General features: G+C 34.4%; 1 protein-coding gene across 1 annotated transcript; it reads left to right on the top strand.

Annotated features, from left to right (window-relative positions):
• The first annotated feature begins 15,228 nt into the window (after positions 1–15,228).
• On the top strand, positions 15,229–25,581 carry LOC120216408 (protein BRICK 1-like). Its single transcript, XM_039213839.1, has 3 exons — positions 15,229–15,240; positions 25,043–25,198; positions 25,302–25,581. The coding sequence occupies exons 2-3, from the start codon at positions 25,066–25,068 to the stop codon at positions 25,424–25,426; spliced, it is 258 nt and encodes an 85-aa protein (XP_039069770.1). The 5' UTR covers positions 15,229–15,240; positions 25,043–25,065; the 3' UTR covers positions 25,427–25,581.
• The last annotated feature ends 914 nt before the right edge of the window (positions 25,582–26,495 follow it).

Here is a 26,495-nt window from a genome sequence, read left to right as displayed (position 1 = left end):
ATAGGGAATGGTTTTCGACATATAGGTTGGTTAATTCTGGTTCTGTCTATTTAGGTGATGATCGATGTTGCAATATTATTGGTATTGGTGATGTTAGAATTAAGATATATGATGGCTCTGTTCGGACGTTGAGTGGTGTTCGACATATCCCAAATTTGAAGAAGAATTTGATTTATTTAGGCACTTTGCACAAGAATAGTTTTATCCCTAAGGCTGATGAGGATAGGGAAACCATTCGGATTGTTAAAGGAGCTTTGACTGTAATGAAAGGAAAGAGGACTGTAGGGAATATTTACAGATTGTTAGGGAGTACCGTTGTAGGTGGAGTTCATTCGGTTGAGTCATGTGGTGATACTACCAAACTGTGGCATATGCGTCTTGCTCATCTTAGTGAACGTGGTATGGCTGAATTACATAAAAGAAATCTGTTGCATGGTGTTAAAAGTTGTAAGCTCGATTTTTGCAAGTATTGTGTTCTTGGTAAACAGACTAAAGTTCGTTTCAAGACTGCGAAGCACACAACTGAAGGGATTCTTGATTATGTGTATTCTTATTTATGGGGGCCTTCCACAACATCGACTTTGGGTGGATCTAGGTATTATGTTACTTTCATTGACGATTTTTCACGGAAAGTTTGGGTGTATTTTTTGAAACAGAAATATGATATTTTTGAGAAGTTCAACCTGTGGAAAGGTGAGGTAGAAAACCAAATAGAACGTAAAATCAAGTGTTTGCGGTCTGACAATGGTACAGAGTACACAGATTCACAGTTTCTACATTTCTGTAAGGAGCATGGGATTAAGAGGCATTTTACAGTGCGCAAGACACCACAACAGAATGGTGTTGTGGAATGGATGAACAGGTCGTTAAATGAAAGAGTCAGATGTTTTCAGTTGAATGCGGGGCTTCCCAAACATTTCTAGGCTGAGGCTGTTAACATGGCGTGTTCATCGCCAAGGGCATCATTAGCTCGGAAAGTTGCAGAAGAGGTATGGACTGGTCATGATGTTACTTTTGATCACTTACAGATTTTTAGTTGTCCTACTTATGTACATATACCTGCTGATGAGAGATCCAAAGTTGATGCAAAATCGAATGAGTGCATTTTTCTGGGTTATAAGAAAGGTGTCAAAGGATTCAAGTTCTGGGATCCAGTTGCGAAGAAAATTGTGATCAATAGAGATGTTGTTTTTTATGAACATCCCATGTTACAACAGAAGAAAGACATGACAGTGGTGGATTTCGAGCAGTTTTATAGTCTTGCAGGATTATTTACAGGATTATAGTCTTGCCAGAGACAGGGTGAGACGAACGAATATAAAGCCTCCGAACAGATTGGATTTTGAAGACTTGGCCTCTTTTGCACTTACTGTTAGCAGTGATGATCCGGTTACTTTTCATGATGCAGTTACTAGTTAGGAAAATGACAAGTGGATGGCTGGCCATGGTTTAGGAGATGGAGTATTTGAATCACAATCGTACATGGTATGTACTGGTCCTGATTTAGCTCATGTTGTTAGTCAAGTTTGTAAGTACATGTCTAAACCTAGTAAGCAACATTGGGAAGCAGTCAAGTGGATTTTTTGGTATTTAAAGGGTACTGTGGGACATGGAATTGTTTTTGGTAGTCAGCGGGATAATCCTTTGGTTGTAAGATATGTGGATTCAGACTATGCATGTGACTTGGATAATAGAAGATCTACGACATGGTACATTTTTACTCTTGGTGGAGGGCCTATTTGTTGGAAGTCTACTGTTCAATCTGTTGTGGCACTATCTATAACTGAAGCTGCAAAAAAAGCTTTATGGATTACTGGTTTAGTGAAGGAGTTGGGTGTTCAACAAGGAGGAGTCCAGTTGCTTTGCGACAATCAAAGTACTATTCACTTGGCTAAGAATCAGGTATATAGTGCTAGAACTAAGTATATTGATGTAAGGTTTCACAAGATCAGAGAGTTGGTTGCATCTGGAGAGATTCTATTTCAGAAGGTACATACTAACGAGAATGTCGCTGATATGTTCACCACGCCAGTTACGATAGACAAGTTCAAGCATTGCTTGGACTTGTTGAATGTTTCGAGTTGTTAAAGAAGTAAGGTAACTCAACCCACATTGAATGTTTCCTAAGGGGCAGGATATTCGTCAAGGTAGAGATTTGTTAGGTATGGCTCATAAATATACCAGTAAAGAGGACATGGGATGGAGCGGAGTGAGCGAAGCGAACGCATCGAACATCAACTGTCCTTACAAAGAAAGTCTCGTAGTGGGGGTTACGATTATGTGGGTTGGGGGTGTGGGGGCTGCGCGGTACGGTACAGGGTTATATTTGTAAATATGTACCAGGGTTTATTTATTATAAATAGAGATGTAACCTAAACCTATGAGACATTGAATAAAACTTCTAGCACCGCCTAGGCACCGAGGATGTAAGCACATTGCTGAACCTCGTTAAATTCTTGTGTTCTTTCGTTTTACTTTACCCGATTCTTCAACAAAACAATTAATCCAAAAAAATAAATCAATAAGTTCTCAATGATCAGACATGATGAGGCGATGTTTCCACTTGTTAGAGCCGAAATCATAATTAATAAATATGAACAACAACCAGGATTTAATCAAGCCAAATCATCAATAATAAAATACTAGATTTGCGGAAGTATACATAAATTAATTGATAGGTTGAAATTTTGAGTCTTTCTTTGGTTGTGATCTTCCAAGAAGATATGTTTGCTCTTACTATAAAAAATCTCTAACGGGGATAAGTGTAATACAAGTTAACATATTTTTTGGGTATCACTACCTCTTTATATAGATTAAATATTATATCAATCTTTTAAATATTTATAATTCTACCCCTTGTAAAATTATAAATTCAACTTATGAAATTTACATTTTGATTCCATGATACTTTAATATATATAACACATGTAACATAATTGATCACTTAATTTTGTGTTATATTTTATAATAATATTGTACACTATACATATATGTGCGCACAAAGATGAATTTTAATCCAACATAATTTTGATGTCCGGTACTCGCAAAATCACTAAAGAGCATGGTCACGGGTAGTGATTCGTAATGAAGATGGCTTAATAATGGGTGCATGTAGAAGAGCCAGCTGGTGCTTTTATTTAACTTCTAATTTTGAAATTCGACATGTTTTGCTTTTTGTATTCCGAGTTAGTGAGTTGCAACTAGCTTCAGTTGTTTTGTTTTCGAGGTTTATAATAAAAGCTGGCTATTACTTTTTAAATTGATCCACGGAGAATTTATCTGTACAAAATTTTTTGATTAAGTTAAGGTGATTATGATAAAGTAGTGTCGCGGTCGTCTTTCGGTTGGACTCTGGAATTGGGCTTCGACTTGAATTGATTGGGTTAGAGTCGTCACCGATCATTTAAAACAAATTTAGGTGGGTCGGACACCATCTAACTTGATCTACGCTTTTACCACAAATATGTCGGGTTCGGGAGTCTGTTACGGTCAAGGAAGGATTAGTACACTTGAAACGTCCTTTGGTACTACTTAATTTGTCGGTTGTCTTTAATTGCAAAAATTAAAATTAAAATTGAAATTTAAAACATTCGATTCAAATTGTTTTCCTTTAATTGGTTGAAATTACTACTGAAAAAAAATCAGAAATGTGTTAGATGGTAAAATAAAATATTAAATAAATCAATAAGAGAGAAAAAAAATTAAATTAAGAAAATATAAAAAAGGTTAAAATATTAAAAGATGAAAATAAAATAATATGAAGAAAATCTTAAACTTTTAAAAAATGTATAAATGTTAAGTTTCAAAAGAAATGAAAATAAAATAAAAATTAATAAAAAAATGTTATTTTTGAACAAAAGAAAATAAAAAATGTTAAATGTTAGAAATAATAAATAAAAGAAATAAATAAAACTTAAGGGGATCAAATTGGAATAAACTGCAATTTATGGATTGAAATTAATACTAGAAATGAGCTTCAAGAAACAACATAAAAGTTAAGGGACCAAAAGAAGAATTTTACCATAATATTTGAAGGGCTATGAAGGAAATTTACCCAAAAAAATCAATAAAACCAAATTTGAAATTTACATTTGCGTGAAATGCTTCTGCCTTTAACATGCCGAATTTGATTTAATAAGCTCCTGAGCTTTTGTTGAATGGATGCCTTTTCTTTTAAGGCCTCATTTTTCAAGGTTGTTTCCTGCTTCAACACTTGGACCACGCATCATCTTCCAATGCAAGCCTCTACGCGTGCACCCATGGTCCCCGACTCAATCACACGCCAATAGGTTCCACACACGCTCCAAATCAGCATCAGAATTATGCACACAAATAAAAAAAAAATAAAAAAAGAATTGTAAATTAGAATTAGATTTTTCAGTAACAGGGGATAAAAAGCCAAACAGAACAATTTTGTAAAGAGAAAACAATTTCAGTGATAAAAAATGTCTTATAATATACGATTTTAACCAATTTTTTTTGGATTTATCAAAATAACCAACAAAATCGCAATGCGAAATAAAAATCGCAACGCGATTATGAAGAATCGCAATGCGATAGTACATATTCGCATTGCGATTTCCAATAATCGCAACGCGAATATGAAAATCGCAACGCGAATATATAAATCGCAACGCGATTCTGACTATCGCAACGAGTATCCGTAAAATCGCAACGCGTATCCGTAAATCGCAACGAGAATACGTAAATCGCAACGCGTATCTGTAAATCGCAACGAGAATACGTAAATCGCAACGCGTATCCGTAAATCGCAACGCGATTTTTAAAGCGCCATTATAATCGCTACGCGTATTTTATTTTCAAATTTCAAACAAGAATATTAATTATCGGAACACTGAACCGTCCACAGTATATCCCGTAATCGCAACTCATAACCTAAAACCTAAAAAAATCACAACTCAGTCCCATCTCCATCTCTCACTCTCTACGGCGAAATCCGTCCCCATCTCCGAAGATTTCCGTCCCCATCTCCGGCAAAATCCCTCACAACCATTCACGGTCAGAAATCCCTCACAATCATTCAGAAATGGAAAATCAACCTCCGAGGGTTAGTTTTTTTAATTATTTTTATTTTGAAAATTTTACATTATTTTAGGTTTTTCATATTGAAATTGATGATAAGTTTACTGGTAATTTCAATAATAGATTAACCATTTCACTTAGATTTCTTATTAAATTCATTCGACTGCTGCCAATACTGCTAAACTGTTTGGTCTTTAACCCTGTGAAGTTAGTATTTGTCTTTGTTTTGTCTTTTGGTTGAAATGAAAATCGCAACGCGGAAATGACTATCGCAACGAGAGAATCGCAACGCGAAATGAAAATCGCAACGCGAAATGAAAATCGCAACGCGAAACCAAAATCACATTGCGATTTTCATTTCGCGTTACAATTCTCTCGTTGCGATTTTCATTTCGCGTTGCGATTTTCATTCTCTCGTTGCGATTTTCATTTCAACCAAAAGACAAAACAGTGTTGCAAATTTTAGTTTCAAGAATAAACTACTACTCTTTATGTTTATTGTTTTTGGTATATCTTCACAGTGTAGGTTTTGGTATATCTAACTTGGTATGTTTATTGTTTTTGTAGAAATTTTTTTTGGCTTCATTGACATTAAGGAATAAAGTTAGCCTAGCCACTACAATTGCTTCGAAGCTTTCACCTGCACAAAGAAAATTGTTTGAGGAAACCTGCTTCGGGCCATGGCTGAGAGTACAGCATCCGGGTGGAGATGCTAATTTGACCCATTTGTGGCTTCAGACCATGACTAGCGATCTACCTGACAGTATACAACGTGGTGAGGAAGAGATATAGTTTCATTTTCCACCGGCGTATACTTGTTTTGGGCGGAAGGAGTTCTGCTTAATCACTGGTCTACGATTCGGACACGATGATGTAGGCCGGTACACTCGTCATATCACCCGCCCATCATGGTTATCCCGGGTTTTTCCTGATGAGTCAATAGAGAAGCCGAACTTACACGTCGAAGACCTAAAGAAATTGTTTAATAAGAAAAATGGTTTTACTCGGATGAATGACGTCGATGTTGGCCGAGTATGCTTTCTAGTACTTGTGTATGCCGGCTTTTTAGGCAGAGAGGCTAGACAACCTATTCCTCAGGAGCTAATATTATTGGTAGAGGACCTAAATGCATGGAATCTGTTTCCGTGGGGTTCGTATATATGGAAAGCTACCTGGACTAAATTGTCGTCTGCCTTTGATGACTGCAAAAGTTTGCGTGGCGATGGGTCAAAATACACTTTGTCAGGCTTTGTTTGGGCCTTTAAGGTAAGAATTTCTATATAATGTTTTCAAAATTATAATTAATTATTTAACAATTACTAATATTTGTTATTATATTGTTTGTAGATTTGGATATTCGAGGCTTTCCCCAGCATGCAGACATATGCATTAAAAACTTCAAATGATATTCCTAGGGCTATTTCCTGGAAGAGGAAACGTCTGTTGGATTGGGAAGACTTAATACCATATACGACAATAAATAATGTAAGTTAACACAAATACTATCATATATAAACAAGTTATTAATAGTAGACGTTTAACTTTGTTTGAGTTTTTATACTTTTAGGAGGCCAACATTCCATTACAGAGACTGACACCCACGGAGGCTGATCTTGTCACTGATTGGTGGCAAGCTAGTCAACGTTTTTTTGATGGCACGAATGATGAGCAGCCTCCACTTCCTCCACTTCGAGAGCCATCACCTCACCCAGAGCCATCACCTGATCGACCCGACTATACACCTCTACAACGAGAGCCATCACCTATCCCGTCACATCATCGAGCCTCTTCTCCACCATCACCTCATGATAGGCGACCGACAAAGATGCCACGACTTCTATCTCCCTGTTCTCCACCTCCACGGGATGAGTCAAGGGAGTTACGTGATGAGGTCAATGCCTTGCGTGAGGAGTTCGGTACTCTACGCGATAACGATGGTGCATGGCGTGTGGAGGTGTCTACTTTATGTGGTGAGGTTGCCGCTCTACGTGAGATGATAGTATCGTTGCAGAATGAGGTTCATACTCTACGCAACGAGGTAAGTTTAAGATTTTCCATATTTAACTTGATGATAAATTTACTCGTAATTTCACTTAGATTAAGAATTTCACTTAGATTGCTTAGTAAATTTATTCGGTTGCTGCCAATACTGCTAAACTGTTTATTCTTTAACACTGTGAAGTTAGTATTTGTCTTTGTTTTCACTGTTTAAATATCATGTCTGTTTATTTACTGATTTTTGTATTTAATTATTTAGCGGCCCGATAAGGTGGATGCTTTACGTCGGGTTTTTCTTGCACGATGGAGTTCACGCATCAGACGGCGTGCACGTGCTATTAAGTCTTCGTACACCCCAATAGTGCGAAGACACCGCAAGAAGAAGCCTGACTCGTCTGTCATCCCTCAAGAGTCCACTCCTATCGTTGAAGAGGCCCCTATCATTCCTCGAGAGTCCCCTCTCACCGTTCAAGAGGCCACTGTCATTGTTGAAGAGGTCCCTCTAACCATTCAAGAGCCTGATTCACATGGCGTCATATGTAAGATTCTTGAGAAACCCTCTGACGTGCCGGATATGATGGATAAGAGTTGGATCTTGTATGAGTTACCGGCCAGTACCATTATGGTATCTGAAGTGGAGAGGAGACAACTACCGGACACAATTTTGGATAATACCCTTTGGGCTACGACCGCAGTTGATTTTTATCTACATGAGCGGAGCCAGGGGTGTTTCACTGATATATACAAGCTCAACGATGATATCTATTTGTTGCTTGATCGGTCTTGGTGAGGCGTATTATTAGGGGTCGAAGACAATGACTATTTCGATGGAGGGGTAAGTCTTATATTTTTCTTATATTTCAATTTGATTATTTTTTTAAAAAATTTATGTAAGTCACTAATATATGTTTTTTTTTTGTAAAACAGCATATCGATGCGTGGGTGTCACATCTTCTAACAATAGGAAACTTAAGAAAAATAAAAGAAATACACAATATACAATTATGCCGACGTCTTTTAACGCCGTTCACTTGAAGAATCAACGAGATGAATCATTTGCGTTGGGCAATGGACAAGCTAAACTTTATCCTGCATGGTGGGAGGTCGATAAGGTTAGTATTTATTTTAGATTGAGTTTAAAGGTATTCATAAATAAGTGCGCAAATGAATGAATTATTACTTATGATTGCAGGTGTTTATCCCTGTTTTGGAAAGTAAACATTGGCTTCTCGTCGAGCTTCAGCTCCCATCCCTTAAGGCAATAGTATATGACAGCATGATAAATTACATATCATTGGTTGATTTAAGAGATATTATTAAGGGATGGAGCTCTCATTTGGCTAAATTCTTGGATGCGATAAATTATTGGACTCGTTCTGGAAACAAGAAGCCAAAGAAGCTCAATATTACAGTTAGCAGAGACGAGACCGCACCACAACAAACGAAGGAAGCCAGAGGGGATTGTGGTCCTCTCGTATGCATGTGCTTGGAGCATTTGACGACAGGAAGTACACATTTTCTACCTCCCACCGATAGAGATAGAGGTGTAGTAGGCTTGTGGTTTCAGAATTTTATGGCTAGAGCGATATATGCGAGACGCTGCCTACCTGCATCCGCATTATGAAAGTGTCCATAAACAATTGGTAAGTTTATAGGCTTTTGGTTTGAAAATGTTTGGTTAAGTACCTAAAATTCAATAATTTACTGTTTGTAGGTTTTAGATGTGTAGAAAGTGTTGTTTGAGCAAATGTTTGGTTTCTGCAGGTTAATCTCAGAAGTGAGCTGCGTGAAAATGATGTATGGATGCAAAAGTTGATTCAATAGTAGATGAGGAAATAAGAATTATTGCTTATTTTGTTTATTGTTTAATTGATTTGTAAAAGATGATTTGTAAAAGTTGATTTGTTTAATTGATGTAAACATAATTCTTATTTGTGCTTGTTTAATTGATTGAAATGTAATGGTTGATTTTGTTGATTTCAATCTGCATTATGTTGAAGGCAAAAATGACTATCGCAATGCGAAATGAAAATCGCAACGAGATAATTGCAATGCGAAATTAAAATCGCAACGACAAAATCGCAACGCGAAACTAAATTCGCGTTGCGATTTTCATTTCGCATTGCGATTCCCTCGTTGCGATTTTCATTTCGCATTGCGATTCTCTTGTTGCAATTTTCATTTCGCATTGCGATAGTTATTTCCGCGTTGCGATTTTCATTTTGCATTGTGATTCTCTCGTTGCGATAGTAATTTCTGCGTTGCGATAGACATTAAGATGATTGCGAACGTCATTTCCGTGTTGCGATAGTCAAATGAATGCCTAATAAGTGATAACAACTGAACAAATCATAGCAATTTTCAAACTCAAGTTACTAATACATGCCTAATTGAAAATGTTAAAAGTTCACACATAAAATCCACATAATACAACGTTTGCATTTAAAAATCACCTAAGTTAACAGTCCCAAAAGGTGAAGCCGGTTGTGATTCAGATTTTAAAGATGATTGCGATTTTGATTGCCTTTTGCTTGACACCATATGAGCTTTGGATTTTGATGAGGATCCATATTTTGGTAGAGGAAAAGATGATTGTGATGGCACTGGTGATCCACATGTCAACCTTGTATGACCACTTTCCTTGCACCGACTACATGTCGATCTCTTTTTCTCTTCACCCTTAAACGGTATACGATCGTGACTTTTTGGTCGGCCAGGTAGCCTTCTGTCCATGGCTGGTGGCAAAACTGTTTGTAAGTCATCTGGTATGTCTCACTCAGAAGGATGTGAAATAGGGTAGACAATCGCGCCATAAGTCTTTCGATATACTTCTGTAGTGTAGCAATCCATAGCGTATGTGCTTGAATCATCTTGGTTTAGATGAAGAGAAACTTTTATAACATGGCCACACGGATAACCAGATGTTTGCCATTTCATACAACTACACGTCTTTGCATTTAGATCGACAAGCCCATTTAAGTTATTATCCAGTACTTCAAACAAAGTGTTTGAACATGGTTCAACTCTCCATGACGTTGACTTCATAACACGTTTCGTAATCTTTTTTTCTGTCCATGGTGTAACACGATGTTCCAATGTTCCTGTAAATTTAAATAAATTATACTTAGTAAAATATATGATAAGTTACGAATTTAAAGAAATAATACCTGCATGGTTTCTTTTCTTGTAGTACCACTGTTGAATAGAGGCTCGAAAAAACTCCATTAACATAGTAATGGGTAATTTCCGGGAATGACGACTTAGAGCGTTGATTGATTATGCACTATTGGACGTCATGAAACCATATCTTGCTCCAAGTTGATGTACTCTTGACCATCTTTCAAACCCGACATCTTCTAGTGTTTGAGCACACTGAGGCAAAACACGTCTTAAATAGTTTATATGCTTATTAAAATCCACTTCTTGATAAGCTTTTACAGTCTTCCAGTATGTTCATTTGTGATTTTTTATACCAGCAGACCTTGATTTTAGATTTCTATACAAATGAACACCACAAAGTCCATGAAAAGCATCTTAGAAACACCTTCTAACAGCGTTGTCAATTGAGTTTTCCCTATCGGATATGATTGTCAGATTGCTAATAGGACCTATGCAATCCCTAAGATGCCCTATAAACCATATCCATGAATCAGAGGTTTCAGATTTGCCAACCCCGTAAGCTATTGGCAGTATCCAATTGTTAGCATCCATGGCTACTGCTAATAAGTTTATTCCAAGGTATCGACCTTTTAAATGTGCTCCGTCAACTATAATAACTGGGCGCATGCAATTAATAAACGAATGAATCTACAAAATCATATACACAAGAAATATAATCATTTAAATGTGAAATGCATGTAACTAACAAAAATGAGTCAACAAAATTATATTAATTTACTAACCACAGCACCAATGGCGATAAACAGCAACTCAAAGCGTCCATCTCTATTTGTTTTGATATGAGTTACCGACCCAGGATTTTTCATCTTTAAATTGTGACAATAAGCCGGCAGTTGGGCAAACGATGCTTCTGGCGACCCCCTCAACAATTCCAAGGCATAACATTTGGCTCTCCAAGCTTGAGAATATGAGATACTAATCTTGAACCGAGCATTCATGTCAGTCATAATTTCATGTCCACGATATACCCTACCATTCAAAAACATTAACTCAGCCAGAAAACCACCCAACACCTTTTTGTTTGCCTGTCTATGGTGAGGAAAAACTTGGGTTCTTGAACATGTATGTTTATCAATAAAAGTCCTAACTTGAAACATTTCACAATCTTTTATCCTCTTTGCAATAATACGCCACATACAGTTTTTGTCAATCATACACCTTGTTTCGAAACGATCTTTGCTTGATTTGTTAACTTTTAGTTGATAGCCATCTTCCACACATTTCGTAATCAAAGCTATCTTCAAGTCTTCCTTTGTATCAAAACAATCATCTTTCTTGATACGAATAATTTTTGTGTAACAATCAACTGCTATCTTTACCAACTCTTCTTCCGGTATCTGAAGTAATTCTGGCATATTCCAGTTATACTCCCGTGGCATTTTCTTCGGGGACTTTTCTTTGGGGATTTCTTCTTCTTCTTTTTCTTCTTCAGTGTTATATGAATTACAGAATGGATGTTCAACATGTTCATTTACAGTCGTAACTTCCTCCTCATTATCATCAACAACATCTTCCTCGGCAACGGCTGTTTCATCATCAAAATTCGGGTATTGATCAATATCAAAATTATTACACGCAAGGTCTGTTTCTTCTTCTGAAAAATCATCAAAATCCGAGTATTGACCAAGATAAAAGTCCGGGTATTGACCAAGATCAAATTTCGAATACTGACTAGTACTCATAATTTTTTTCTGTTGGTTCATCATCGTCTAACTGGTCAATACGAAAACCGGAATTTGGTGCTGAAAGGTGATTGGGATTTGGATTAGGGAAAGGTTGTGGGTTTTGAGATTGTGTTTGGTATTGGAAATGTGGTGAAACAATATTTGCTTGGTGATGAAATTGTGGTGGAACCATTAAATTTTGAGCACCATAAACTGGGGTTGAAAAACTTAGTTGATTACTACCCGCTACTGACCCAACTTCACTACTTCTAGGTTCAACAACATACAATGTAACATCATCACTTGAAACACTAATGTAAGCAATGAATCGTTCAACATCTTCATTATCGGTTAACAAATAAACTTTACCATTTCTCTGATAAGATAGCCTAAATCCACTTAGGGGCTCTAAATTCAATTTATTTGCAACACGTAACATTAGAGTTTCATAAGTTAACTTTTTTTAATGACAGTTTTAGTTGAAGATTCATGGGTAAAGGCATATATTGTAAAACACCATGAACATTCTCCCATGACCCTCCAAAACACAAATCTATCCAAACATGATCAACATTAGATGATTTCATTATTGTAAATTAATTTACTAAACAAACGAGCTGCGAAACTAAAATCTGTTGTCGGATGGGGAAGGATGTCGTTGGATATAGGAATGGATGTCGCCGGAGAGAGTGATAGATGGAGATGGAATGAGTTATGATTTAGGGATTTAGGTTATGAGTTACTGCTGCTGCGTAGTTATATACCCAAAATATTTGTGTTGCGAAATTAAAACCTGTTGCGAATTCAGAAATCGAGTTGCAAATTTGAAATTCAGTATTGCGATAGTCAGAATCTCGTTGCGATTTATAGATTCGCATTGCGATTTACGTGTTCGCGTTGCGATTTACGTATTCTCATTGCGATTTACAGATACGCGTTGCGATTTACGTATTCTCGTTGCGATTTACGGATACGCGTTGCGATTTTACGTATTCTTGTTGCGATTTACGGATACGCGTTGCGATTTTACGGATACTCGTTGCAATAGTCAGAATCGCGTTGCGATTTATATGTTCGCGTTGCAATTTTCATATTCGCGTTGCAATTCTGAAAAATCGCAATGCGAATTTGTACTATCGCATTGCGATTCTTTATAATCGCGTTGCGATTCTGGGAACTGATTTGCGATTCTGGAGATCGCGTTGCGATTTTTATTTCACATTGCGATTTTGTTGGTCATTTTGGCAAATCCAAAAAAAGTTGGTTAAAATCGTATATTATAAGGCATTTTTGGTCACTGAGGTTATTTTCTCTTTTGTAAAAGAGAGAGGCTTCCCTTTTAACGTCACGCTCCTGATTCTCGGGAACTACCGCACGACGATCTCTGGTAAAACGGAGTAACCGTTTAAGAGGAAAATGTGTTCTCGACCACCGCTCCGCATGGTACCAGTCGTGATGATCAACGACCACCAGACTATGATCTTCATCGAGGAATTCGTTGTGAGTCTTGATCATCGACTCACGCCGTGGATTCGATAATCTAAAAGCATCGGACCGCTGTTTATAACACCTTTCTCATCTTTCTACTTCTGAATCTTCTCTGGATCTATCTCGTGCATATGTTTTTTGAATTGTTGTCTCACCATATCAACAACCAGTGCAGTATTATGTTGCTTGTCCTATATATTTAGCTCTCCGGAGACACTCACGATAAAATCTGATGACATTGATAGCAAGCTTAGGGGGCAACGCTGTTTGTAAAGATGGCATCTTCTTCTTCGTATCTCGTGCGGCAGCTTAGCACCAGGAAATTGGAAGGACCGTCGAAAGAAGAAGTGGAACGTCGCCAACGTTGAAACAATGGAAGGAAGAGAAAGAAGGCAAAGTGAGAAAGAATCGAGCTCGTTGTTCCTTTTCCAATGATTCATTTGTGCAGGTCCCCCTCTACTGTAATTCCTTCATCCCCTTTATAGTTGTGTGTATGCTTGAATTGAATGGTAGATGTTAGTGGGTTGGGATAGTGGATGGATGAATCCTGAAAATTTGGGGTTATTGGCCGAAGCTTTAGGGATTTTGTTGAATTTTTTCTTTTACTATTGTGGTTATTTGGGCGGACGAAAATTGGTGATCACAAGTGTCGTAATCGTCTTTCGGTTGGGCCCTGAATTGGGCTTCGACTTGAAATAATTGGGTTGGGAGTCACCACCGATCACTTTAAAACGAATTTAGATGGGTCAGACACCATCTTACTTGATCTATTTTTTTACCAGAAATGTGTCGGGTTCGGGAGTCGCTTATGGTCAAGGAATGGTTAGCACCCTTGAACTGTCCTTTCGGTACCAATTAATTTGTCGATTGTCTTAAATTAAGAAAATTATAATTTAAAATTAAAAGGTAAAAATAAGATCGCAATTACTTACCTTAGATAGTTTTAAAGGTGTGGCCTTAAGAAGGTCAAAAAATCATGTTAGATAAAAAGGTAAGAAATAAATTAATTAATTAAATTAAAATGAAAAAAAATAAATTAAATAAAAGATAAAATAAAATAAAGAAAGAAAAGATAAAATAGTAAGTAAATAAATATAAAAAATAAAGAAAAAGAAGAAAAATATATATATATAAATAAAACAAATAAATAAAATAATAAAAAAAAGCAAAAATAATATATATATATATATAATAAATATAAAAATAATAATATATATATATATATATATATATATAAATATATAAATTAATAAAAATGATAATAAAAAAAATAATATATATATATATATAATCTAAAATAATAAAAATATATACTAAAGTAAAAAAGAAATGCATAAAATGTAAAAAAATATTACATGAAAAAAAGAAAAGAAAAATAACAAAACAATTAAATAAAATGAGTAACAGTGGAAATGTGCGTATAAATAAAGTTAAATAAATAAAATAATAATAATTAAAACGTAAATGTAAGAGACAGAATCAAAAGTAAAAAAGATGTTACATTTTATTTCCTTTTCGAATCGTGTACAATAGTTTTGCCTTTGTATTTTCCGTGCTTTCCTCTGTATTTTGTATGTAAATCGTGTGTTACAAATGGGGAGGATTACATATATTTATAGTGAAAAAAACTAACTATTTTTAGAATCCTATTAACAATAGAATTCTAATGCGACTAGACTCCTTGCTCGGTTGTTGCACGTTTTTTGGTGTGGTTGTTGCTTTAAAAGATATGGTGGTGGAAGAGTCCTTATAGGATAGGAACTCTTGTTAGTTCTATCTTTTCATAAAATGGGTGTCTACAGCTGCCCCTCTTTGTCTTTTTTCGTGGAACGAAAAATAGGACAAAGATAAAAAGACATAAATTTTCGTTCAATAGAGTTGAAGAATAACTCCCTGTCGAATTGAATTGCGAATGGCTCCTCCGTCGCGAAGTCGAGTCCATCTTGAAATGATTTGAATCAGAATGTGGTTTCTCATTGTAGTTCACTTTGGTCTTCTTCTCAGTTTAAAGACCTTGGCTAAAAATTCGACTGGAAAGTAATCTCTTAACTCCACAATGTGGTTGATATGCCCTCGAGCTGAATGAAACCAAACTCGAAAAGTCTTCGTTGACATATATCTATTCTTTCCTTGAGCTATGCTGTAAATGATGTGCCTTAGAGCTGAGTGTAGGCGAACTCGAAGGTCTTTGGTTGGCAGATAATCCTTCTAGCCTTGAGTTATGATGTAAATGATGTGCCCTCAAAGCTGAATGTAATCAAACTTGAGGGTTTTGTGTTTCAAGAGAAACATCTTCAAAGGTTTTTTTTGTGTTTCAAAAGAAACAATTTCAAAGGTTTTTTTTTGTGTTTCAAGAGAAATTGTATTCAAAGATTGAAGTTTCAAGGGAAATTGTCTCAAAACTTGTTTCAAGGGGAACTGATTCAAATATTTTGTGTTTTAAGGGAAACGTTTTCAGAGTTTATGCTTCAAGAGAAATTGTCTCAAGGGAGACAAAATATGCTTCAAGAGAAACTGTCTCAAGGGAAACTATCTCAAGAGAGACAAAATTCATTTCAAGGGAAATGTTTTCAATGTTTATGTTTCAAGAGAAACTATCTCAAGAGAAACAAAACTTAGTTCCAAAAGAAAATGTCTTAAGGGAGACGGAATTTGTTTCAAGGAAAAGATATTCAAAGATTTTGTTTCAAGGGAAACTGTATCAAGAGAGACAAAACTTGGAAACTGTCTCAAGAGAGACAATGAGCACAATTCCCTTCGTCGTAAAGTTGAAACCGTGGATGGCCCCTTCGTTGTGAAGTAGAGCCTTGGAATTGGATATCCTTCATCGTGAAGTTGAAATCCAAGTAAGTTGTATTGTTCTGAGTCCAATATCCTCCGCCTTGAAGTTGAAATTGGCTCTGGAACTGGGAAATTGTCTGTTGATAACCAGCCATCCCTTCGATGTGAAGTTGAACTTGTGTTGTCTCGAGTCCAATATCCTTCACTGTGAAGTTGAAATTGGTTTTGAAACTGATAAATTGTTTGTTGGCAACTAGTCGTCCCTTCGCAGTGAAGTTGAACTTGTGTTGTCTCGATTCCAATATTCTTCGCTGTGAAGTTGAAATTGGCTCTGAAATTGGGAAGTCCCTTCATCGTGAAGTTGAGACCGTGGAGTATTGTATGTTGCGGGTGGACACGATTCCCTTCATCGTGAAGTTGAAACCGTGGATGACCCCTTTATTGTGAAGTTTGGCTTTGAGCTAGATATCATTCGTCGTGAAGTTGAAATATACTCTCGAGCAAATTGTGTCACTTCGAGTTCAATATCCTTCGCTGTGAAGTTAAAATTGACTCTGAATGAAATTGGAAAGTTATTTTTCGACAGACAGTTGCCCCTTCACTGTGAGGTAGAGCAACCATCATGTGCTTTTGAATCGAGCATCCTTCATCTTGAAGTTAAAACTTGACTCTAAAAGCTGCAAAAACTTATGTATACAAAAAATGATAAATGCGATGCTCTTAAGTATGTCTAAGATGCATGTAACATGAATTGTTCTGTTTTATCCCCTGGATGGATTCTCGTGATTTGTGTGCTTGTTCCTACATATGGAGGAAATGCCTTCAAAAGGTCTGATAATTTGCATCAGGATGTTGAATTCCCAAAGATGCACCAATATTCGATGTTGAATCTCAAAAAATGCCCCAACATTTGATGTTAAATCTAAAAAAATGTCCCAAAATTTGATGTTGAATCTTCAAAGATTCCCTCATTGTTCCTGATTTCTTGCTTCAGCATTGATTCTAAGCATGAGTTTTGTGTTTGAGAGCCACATGTCATTTACCAAGATCCACTATAGAGAGATTGTATTGTTTTGAAAAAAAATGTTTTTCTTTCTTTTTTATTTTCAAAGTTATGAAAAATATCAAAAAAGAGTTTCGAAAAATGTTTAACCAAAAGTTTTGAAAATATTGTCTCTTTCACGGTTTTACAATTGAGACAAATCATAAAACTAGAGTTCATTGGATATCAAAGAATTAATTAGATTTTTAATCCTTCAATAAATTATAGTCGTTTGACACGTACCAAGATCAAATCTATTTTTGGGAAATGGTTAAGTAAGGAAAGGATAAAAATGTCTCAGGTTATTGTGTTTGGTCAAAGATTTGACATTTTTGTTTATTTGATGCTCAAAGGTTTGATGGGGTATCTTGCATGCTCTTCTATTGGAAGTGTTCTCTGATTCCCAACTTTCATGGTCAAGCTCGGATTGTGCGATGCCTTATCAAGGAATTCGTGCGATCGCCTCAGCTGCCCAATTTTTGTATTCGAGCCATCTTTTCAGGTTTTCAACTCGAATCCTCTCTTGGTTTCAAGACGTCATTCGAAATTTACGTCTTGAATTGTTATTTTTCTCTATCATGCATTAATTACACTATTTTTTGCAAATAAAGATTAATCCTGATGGGCGAGATAAAATCTGAAGATAGTATCTTCTGTTTAGAAATTCATGTATGATTAGAATGGACTTTTAAGGCACGTAACATAGGTCATGGTTCATGGTTATGAAAGAAAGGGATAAAAGGCCCAAACAAGTGTTTAAGGGTGATTGAACCAAGGATCAATTCATTTTGATGTCTTCGATCATATCTTGCTCAATTTGAATCTGCTGTATGTGTCTCTCTCTTGATGCTCCATGATCTTCGAGTGGAGTGATTCAGTAATTCAGAAATGATTGTTCTTGATCAATCTCATTTGATGCTCTATGATCTTCGGGTAAAGTGGTTCAGAAATGATTGTGCTTGATCAATCTCATAGTTTGAATCTCGATGTGTCTTTTGAATCAAGAGAATCTTTGCATATGCATCTTGTCTTCTTTTTTCTTCAATTTTCCTTTTTTTCTCTTTTTATTTTCTCTTTATTTTCTCTTTTTTTTCTGATTGAATCTTCGCACTTGACATTTGGTTCACCTTTCGGTATCTCATCTGAATCAATTTCTTCACTCATCCGAGCAAATTTTCTCCACCTTGTCCCCTAGTGTGGAGGGTGATCCTTGGTTAGGGTTGAATCAGAAGAAAAAAATACTATAGTTTCAAAAGGGGACACAAGGGGTATATATTTTCTCCTGTTGTGAAGGGATGATGAAAGAAAGTCGTTCATCATTTCATACATGGAAGTCCTCACAGAAGAGGTATCCCCAGGGGGATAGATTTTCAGGATTATTTTTATTCACATGAAAACAGTGTAATTAATGCATGGTAGAATTATTTCGAGTGAATTCTTCTTTCTTCTTCTTGCCCCCAACATGTCTCAATGTTCATGCTCCTTACGAGATGCCCCAAGTTGTTTCTTAGAAGAAGGCTCATGTTCAAATGAACAACTCAATGCCTTGGGTTTTAATGGCATAAAAATGTCAATTTTGAGTCTAAAAAGACAATGGTGTGACTTTATTTGACTCAAAGAAAGGTACGAGTGTATAAAAAGATAAAGGCAATGTTCAAAAGTTTCAAAGGGAGGTAATGTCAAAATTTGGTCTTTTGGTAATGACCATGAGTTATTTTGGGTAAAGAATCAAGGTATTTTATTTTGGGGTTTGAGACATGATAAGAAAGGTCTAATCTTGCCATATGTCAAAAATCTATAATTCTTGAAGAATTAAAAGAATCCTTAATTCATTTAATATTCGAAGAACTAAAGATTAAAATTTGTTCAATTACTCCACCTTAGAAAGTAGCATAAATTCAATCGTTTAAAAGATTAAGCAAACATGAAAGATCAAAAACATGTTCAAACAGAACAATCTTCTAAGTGCAAATGATATATGCAATGTCCCCTTCTTCGGCTGTCCATGTCCCTGAATCCATCAGGTTTTGGATCTCGCGCTTCAGCGCCTTATAGTTCTCAGAGGAATGTATGGAGCATCCTATGTGGCAACTGCAAACAGCTTCAACATCGTAGCTCTTAAGATATATAGACTCTTTTCTCAGATCATCCTGGCAGGCTTAGTCGTACAACCAGCTGATCGGGCTCATTCGTTGTGATTTCAGTTTTTTTCTTTTGATGTTACAATCTTGCTTCCATGTGGTGTCATGTGGTTAAAACCACTTCATCGAATTCTCCATGAAGAAATTTCATGTTTATGAAAATGCTTAAAAATGAAATGTAGATGCAAAATGCAAAAATGCATGAAATGTTCGAGGCATTGATCCAAAAACTTGTTTGTTATTATAAATAATCTTTATTGGGACAAAAGTGTTTTATTTTTTAAGAGACAATAAACATATTTAAAGGTACATCCAGACTAAATCCTCTAGACCCTGAAACAAGTTGACTAGTCTTCTACCTTCGTCTGTCACCGGTCGAATACCCTGCCGAACCGCTCCGGCTTTTTTGGCTAAATCGTGCAAGTGACGAGCTGTTTTTTGTACTGGTTCCCAAAAGTATCGAATGACTGCATCTATGGCTTTCATCATTTGTTGAACATGTTTTATAACGGAAACGCCATTGAAATCCTCCATCAAAGGGATTATCTGAAGTTCATTGAATTTGTCGACAATGGCTTCCAATTCAGCTATCGTTTTGTCATCTTGTTCTTGTTGTCTTTGAAGGGACTCTCGAATTCAGCTATCGTTTTGTCATCTTGTTCTTGTTGTTTTTTAAGGGACTCTCGAGGTCAGTAACTCATTTTTGAAAAGTTGACTTTTGATCTATTTGATTGTGGGCACCATGTCTTCTTGATCGAATGTGACACATAGTTATCTTACAGATTATCCTCATTTTCTTTCTGAGTGTTTTCTTACCACAGTCGGACCCCTGCGTTTTTCATCTCTTGTATTATAACCCCTTTGTCCATTAATTCAGATTATTCATGTTTTAACAAACACGTTTTTGGTGGATCAACACCTTTTTTAAATGATGCAAATGATGAAAATGAAATGAAAGATAGCAAAAATGAAAAAGAGTTAGTGAGGTAAAAAAAATCATGAAAATAAAAGTCCTACCCACATGATATTTACCCAAACATACTTAGTATTCCTACCTGAACATGATCTTTGCCCCGCAAGTTGATTTCGAACAAGTTCTAACCGCATAAATTTCTAGTTCACATGCTTTGAATAGAAAAATAAAGCAGGAAATAATTCAAGCATCCTAGGTTTTGAAATGGAGTTTTGGGGTGGGCATTAACTCCTGTAGTCTCCCGATTTAGGTTCTAAAAATCGGTACCCGAGTTTTCCTTGTCGGTGCCCCATTGGGCCTACCAGACCCTTAGTCCTAAGCCCATTACAAGCTTGTGTGGACTAAGTTAAACTCGAGAGGAAACATTCCCTTATGCCCATACGGAGAATAAATTCACACGAAGACATAAGGTATATGAATCTCGAAGGTTACTTACTAGGCCCATACGGTGAATAAATTCGCACGAAGGTGTCGCTTTCGCCCCCATTTAAAAGGGTTCGGAGCTCGGGTATAGAACCAGAGATGAAAACTTTTTCAAAAATATGAAATTATTGAAAAAACGTCAGTACAACTATTTACTTGAAAAAAATAATTAAAGATAAATAATTGTAATCGAATAAATAAATTAAAATTTAAACTTGTAATTTTCGCTAAAAAAAGACAATCGAAAATTAATTTCGGCCTGACTCACTTACCTGTCCCCAGCAGAGTCGCCAAGCTGTCGTAACCATCTTTCGGTTGGGCCTCGAATTGGGCTTCGACTTGAAATAATTGGGTTGGGAGTCGCCACCGACCACTTTAAAACGAATTTAGGTGGGTCGGACACCATCTTACCTTATCTGCGTTTTTACCAGAAATGTGTTAGGTTCGGGAGTCGATTACGGTCAAGGAAGGATTAGCACCCTTGAACCGCCCTTTCAGTATTAATTAATTTGTCGGTTGTCTTAAATTAAGAAAATTGTAATTTAAAACTAAAAGGTAAAAATATGATCGCAATTACTTACCTTAGATAGTTTTAAAGGTGTGGCATTAAGAAGGTCAAAAAACCATGTTAGATAAAAAGATAAGAAATAAATAAATTAAATTAAAATGAAGAAAAAACAAATTAAATAAAAGATAAGATAAAGAAAACAAAGATAAAATAGTAAGTAAAATAAATATAAAAAAAGAAAAAAAGAAAAAATATAAATAAAACAAATAAATAAAATAATAATAATAAAGTAAAAATAATATATATATATATATATATATAAATTAATAAAATAGATAATAAAAAATAATATATATATATATATAATCTAAAAAAATAAAAATATATACTAAAGTAAAAAAGAAAATACATAAAATGTAAAAACAATATTACATGAAAAAAATAATTAAAACGTAAATGTAAGAGATCGAATCAAAAGTAAAAAATATGCTACATTTTATTTCTTTTTCGAATCGTTTTCAATAGCTTTGCGTTTGTATTTTCCATGCTTTCCTCTGTATTTTGTATGTAAATCGTGTGTTACAAATAAGGAGGATTACATGTATTTATAGTGAAAAAACTAATTATTTTTAGAATCCTATTAACAATAGAATCCTAATACGACTAGACTCCTTGCTCGGTTGCTGCACGTTTGTTGGTGTAGTTGTTGCTTTAAAAGATGTGGTGGTCGAAGAATCCTCATAGGAGAGGAACTCTTGTTAGTTCTACTTTTAAGAAAATGGGTGTCTACAACAAGTAGTATATGTTCTAAATATTTTCAATAATTTGATAATGTACGTTCAGTCACTTGCAACAGACGCTAGTGCTCGAACCCGTGTCCTCTAGGAAAAATAATGATTTCTTTAATCACTGAGGTAAGTTGGTTCGTTCATCTGTTAAAAAAAGTTCAAGTTGAACTTGTTTAGGTTAATAACTTCTTACGGTCGAATTGATAAAATTGAAGTCACTATTACAATGAATAAAAACATATGGTTACAATAAGGATTAATGTACAAAGGATAAATAAAATTATAAATATAATCAATACACCTATATAGTTATGATCAAAATCAATAATTATGAAGAACAAATAGACGGAATGATAATCAAATACATCAAACAAAGTGGCTAATTTTTTCTTTTGAAGTTATAATTACAATTACAAACAATATATCTACATGATCGCAAACATAGTTAATAAGTAGAATCAAGACATTTATATGATTATGACCGGAATAAATCATTATAAAATATAAATTAATAATTAAAATATCAGATGCTGGAAGTTCGACGATCTTAAAAGATATATTTAAAGTATTTTTTGTATGTCTAAAAAATTAAATTTGGATTCAGATTTAGGAGAGAGAAATAAATCATAATGTATAATTTTGTGAAATTTCGGCCATTGACGACGATTGTTGAGGCAGACAAATGATCGTTATTGCAATTTGAGGTTTGATTGAATTTTAAACTAGCTTAAATAAGAGAGAGTAAAAGGAAAGAAGAGGAAAATGAAAAAAAAAACAAAGAAAAAATTTGTTTAATCTTTCAAAATATCATTTTGAGTATAATATGTTACATTAAAATAATATTATTTTTTACACATTAGATTAATTGAATTCATGTCATAATTCTATTAATTTTAACATATCAATGATTATATTAAATTTAAAATCATAACTCAATATTAAAAATCGAAACAATTAAATATTCAATTATAAAAAGGACAGAAAACATATAGCTCAATCATATTGAATAGTTTATCATTAAAATTTTTAGCTCTATGTTAAAAATCACAATTCCATCCAACTTTTTATTCTTTAATTCAACTTTTTCTTTTTAATTTTGTTTAATCAACGGCAACATCGATTTTGATGTTAGTTATCACTGGCCAGTTATCTTTTCCTTTGTTTTTTTTTAAATTTTTTTAATAAGAATAATTGTGTCTATGACATGTTTCTCTGCTTTTATAACATGTTTATCTCTGTATTTGTGGCACGTTTTTTCTGTCTTTTGGTAGCTTACGTTTTTTTGCCGTTGTTTTCGTTTATCTTTTTTCTCATGATTGGATTTGACATTACCATGACTGATCAAAATGTTGCTTATTTGTTATCATAATGGTCTTCCTTGCTTTAGACTCTCAAATTGATTTGGATACGCATTATGTGTTTGTAGATTGTTTTCTCACGTCGCTTGACTCTGATTTGTGATTTTTCTGTGACCTTCGATAGTTTCACTCCTTTTGTGGTTCGTTTGCCGATGCATTCAGATTTGTTTGCATCCTTATTTTGTTTGAACATTGGTTACATTTTTTAATCTTTTCTTTTTTTATCCTTGTGTGATCTAGGTGGCTAGTTTTTATGTCAATGGTTATAGAAAAATATCTAAATTATAATTTTATTTACGTTTACGTTATACTTGTAAATCTTTATTGTAATTCTGAACATTTTCTATTTTTAAAAAAACTAGCTGCTTACTATAAAAAAAATCACACATTCCGTCATGTTAAAATTTGACAGTCTAAATTTTAACAATACTTTTTATTAGTATTAATTAAATTTTATCATTTATATAAACTTAAAAAGAAAATGTTCTAAAAACTTCTGTTAGATTTTGACTAAAAATTTCATGCCGTAATTTAATTGAAATAAAGATCGTAATTTGCCATTCTTATATAAAGAATAGAAAATGAAAAGCAACTCACGATAATAATATAGAAAGTAAACAATAAAAAGTAGAAGAAAATTGACAAAAATAAATTTTAAATAAAGAAATCATTAAGAATGATGAGGGATTGCCTTCAAAGAAACTCAACATTAAGGGAAAAAAACAGGTAAAGTACAGAGATTATCTCCGATTATATGGTATTTTTCTTATTAATCCTTTCGACTATTAAAAATTATAAAATTATCCATTGACTATAAAACATTACTTTGTTGAGTCTCTGACTAGTAAAAGTTATAAAATAATCGTCTGATTATTCACATCTTCCAAATTTATCATTTTCTGTTAAAAATTGACGGCATTATGAGTTATATGTTAACCTACTAACTGTGATATGATAAAATATGATCGTAAAATATTAAACGACTATCTTACCTCAAACAACATGTTAATTTCCCGGTCAGACTGTTATCAAATTTTTAAATAAAAAAGATTGAGTTTGGAACATATGAATATTTTGGTCATAATTTTGTAACTTTTAATAGTAAAGAGACTAAAAAATCAATGTCCTATAATGTATAGATAATTTTGTAACTTTTAATAATCAATGGACTTAACAAAACAACACCCTATAATAAGAGGATTATTTGTATACTTTACCCAAAAAAACACCGCCTAAACCCAACCTAACCCAATCCAATCCAATCAACCAAACAACCAAAACTCGGACCGACATTATTGTTTTCAAAAAGTCAAACTGTGGTTTGATCCCTTCACTATTTTCAAATTGAAATTTAATCTATTTATTTTAATTGAACATAATTTGATCACTAATTTTACAATTTTATTGGTTAGTTCAAGTATTTACAGATGTTAGTTGTTCCAATTGAAACGATGACCTGAATTTTTTTTAAAATCACCTATTCTGTACAAAAAAATTCGTTAGTATAATGGGTTGTAAAAGACCAGATTATGTCATACTAAAGACTAAATTCTAAATTTGATCATAGTAGAGGCACGAAACCGAAATTGTACCCGAAAAAGTTTATTTTCGTTTTATAGATCGAAGAAACAACAGTAATACACGAGATCTGAAAGATCGGTAAAAATATTGGGGGAAAATGGCAAGAGCAGGAGGGATAACGAACGCTGTAAACGTAGGGATTGCGGTCCAGGCCGATTGGGAGAATCGCGAATTCATCTCTCACATTTCCCTCAATATTCGTCGCCTCTTCGAATTTCTCCTTCAATTCGGTATATATTATTTTTTTTAAAAATCTTTTATTTTTTCAAGTCTGATTTACTGGTTTTACCCTTTTTAAAGCAAAATTATTTCTAATTTGTCTTTGGTTTTCAGAGGCTACGACGAAGAGCAAATTAGCATCATTGAACGAGAAGCTCGACACTTTAGAACGTCGTTTGGAGCTTCTTGAGGTTCAAGTTGGAACTGCTACTTCTAACTCTTCTCTTTTCAGTACGTGATTCCATTTTAGAATTGTACTTGTTTTAATATCTTTGTGGTGATTCAGTTCTTATTATAGTTTTTTCCCCTTTCGTTTTACCTTGTAAAAAACATAGTTTTCTTTTCATTTTCCTATGTGGTAAACTTGTTGATTAGTGAATTTTGCTTTTGTATCTTTTGAATTTGTTGTATATTATAAGAAGTTATTGCATTTTCTTTTGATAGATTTCTTTGGGCCGATTTATGTTTCAAAAACTTTAGCTACTTTTAAAGATGGCAAATTTTTATTTGTTTATTCCCCAATTTTTACAATCTAAATAAATTAGGAAAGAAAGATCATTATTTTGTTCTTTGAGGAAGATACTGAAGCAGTGCTTGGAAGCTGAAAATTCTGACTCCCATCTTCTCAAAGGCAATAGAAAAGTAATTTTAATGGTGATGAATGTCTTCTTAACTGGAAGAAAACTAAAAATTGTGGAACCTAGATTTGAATCTTATCAAGGGTAAGAGAATAACTTTTCTTTTTATGCTATGTTTTGGAACAGGAATTTCAAGATTTGGGTTTGAATTCCATTTCCTATATAAATTGCGGAAAATGCATACATTATGTAAATTAGTTGATACTTGAGATTCAAAATGATTATGTGTTTTAAAGGTATAAGAACATGATTCTCAAAATTATAAATATCTATAGGAATTTAAAATTTACTACTACTAAATAGCTTAAGCTATTTCAGAAATCCAAGTTCCATATCCCTACCTCTAGGAAAACATCAAATAGCTCCCTTGTTCTTTTAAAACAGTCTTGGTCCTATAAATAAGATCTTATTCACTTCTTCTATGCCTTTTTATGCTTGTATTAGTTAGTCTGCTCTTGCTCAAGGATCTCGAATAATTAACTAAGCTGCTTTTGGCTTGACATCAACACACTCATCTTTTTAATGGTTATCCAACCTGTATGAACCTTTATATGTTGAAGTCGTCTTTTGTATGTTTAATAATGACAGTTTAAACATTCTAAGTGGTGCTTTCCCTGTGGTTGAGTTTTCAGACTGGTTCAAAATGTAAGATATTCTTAAGAGCAGTGAG

The sequence above is a fragment of the Hibiscus syriacus genome, unplaced genomic scaffold (assembly GCF_006381635.1).
Source record: "Hibiscus syriacus cultivar Baekdansim isolate YM2019G1 unplaced genomic scaffold, ASM638163v2 tig00110160_pilon, whole genome shotgun sequence".
Lineage (NCBI taxonomy): Eukaryota > Viridiplantae > Streptophyta > Magnoliopsida > Malvales > Malvaceae > Hibiscus > Hibiscus syriacus.
Note: the sequence above shows the minus strand (reverse complement) of the source record. Positions and strands in the feature narration are given on the sequence as shown.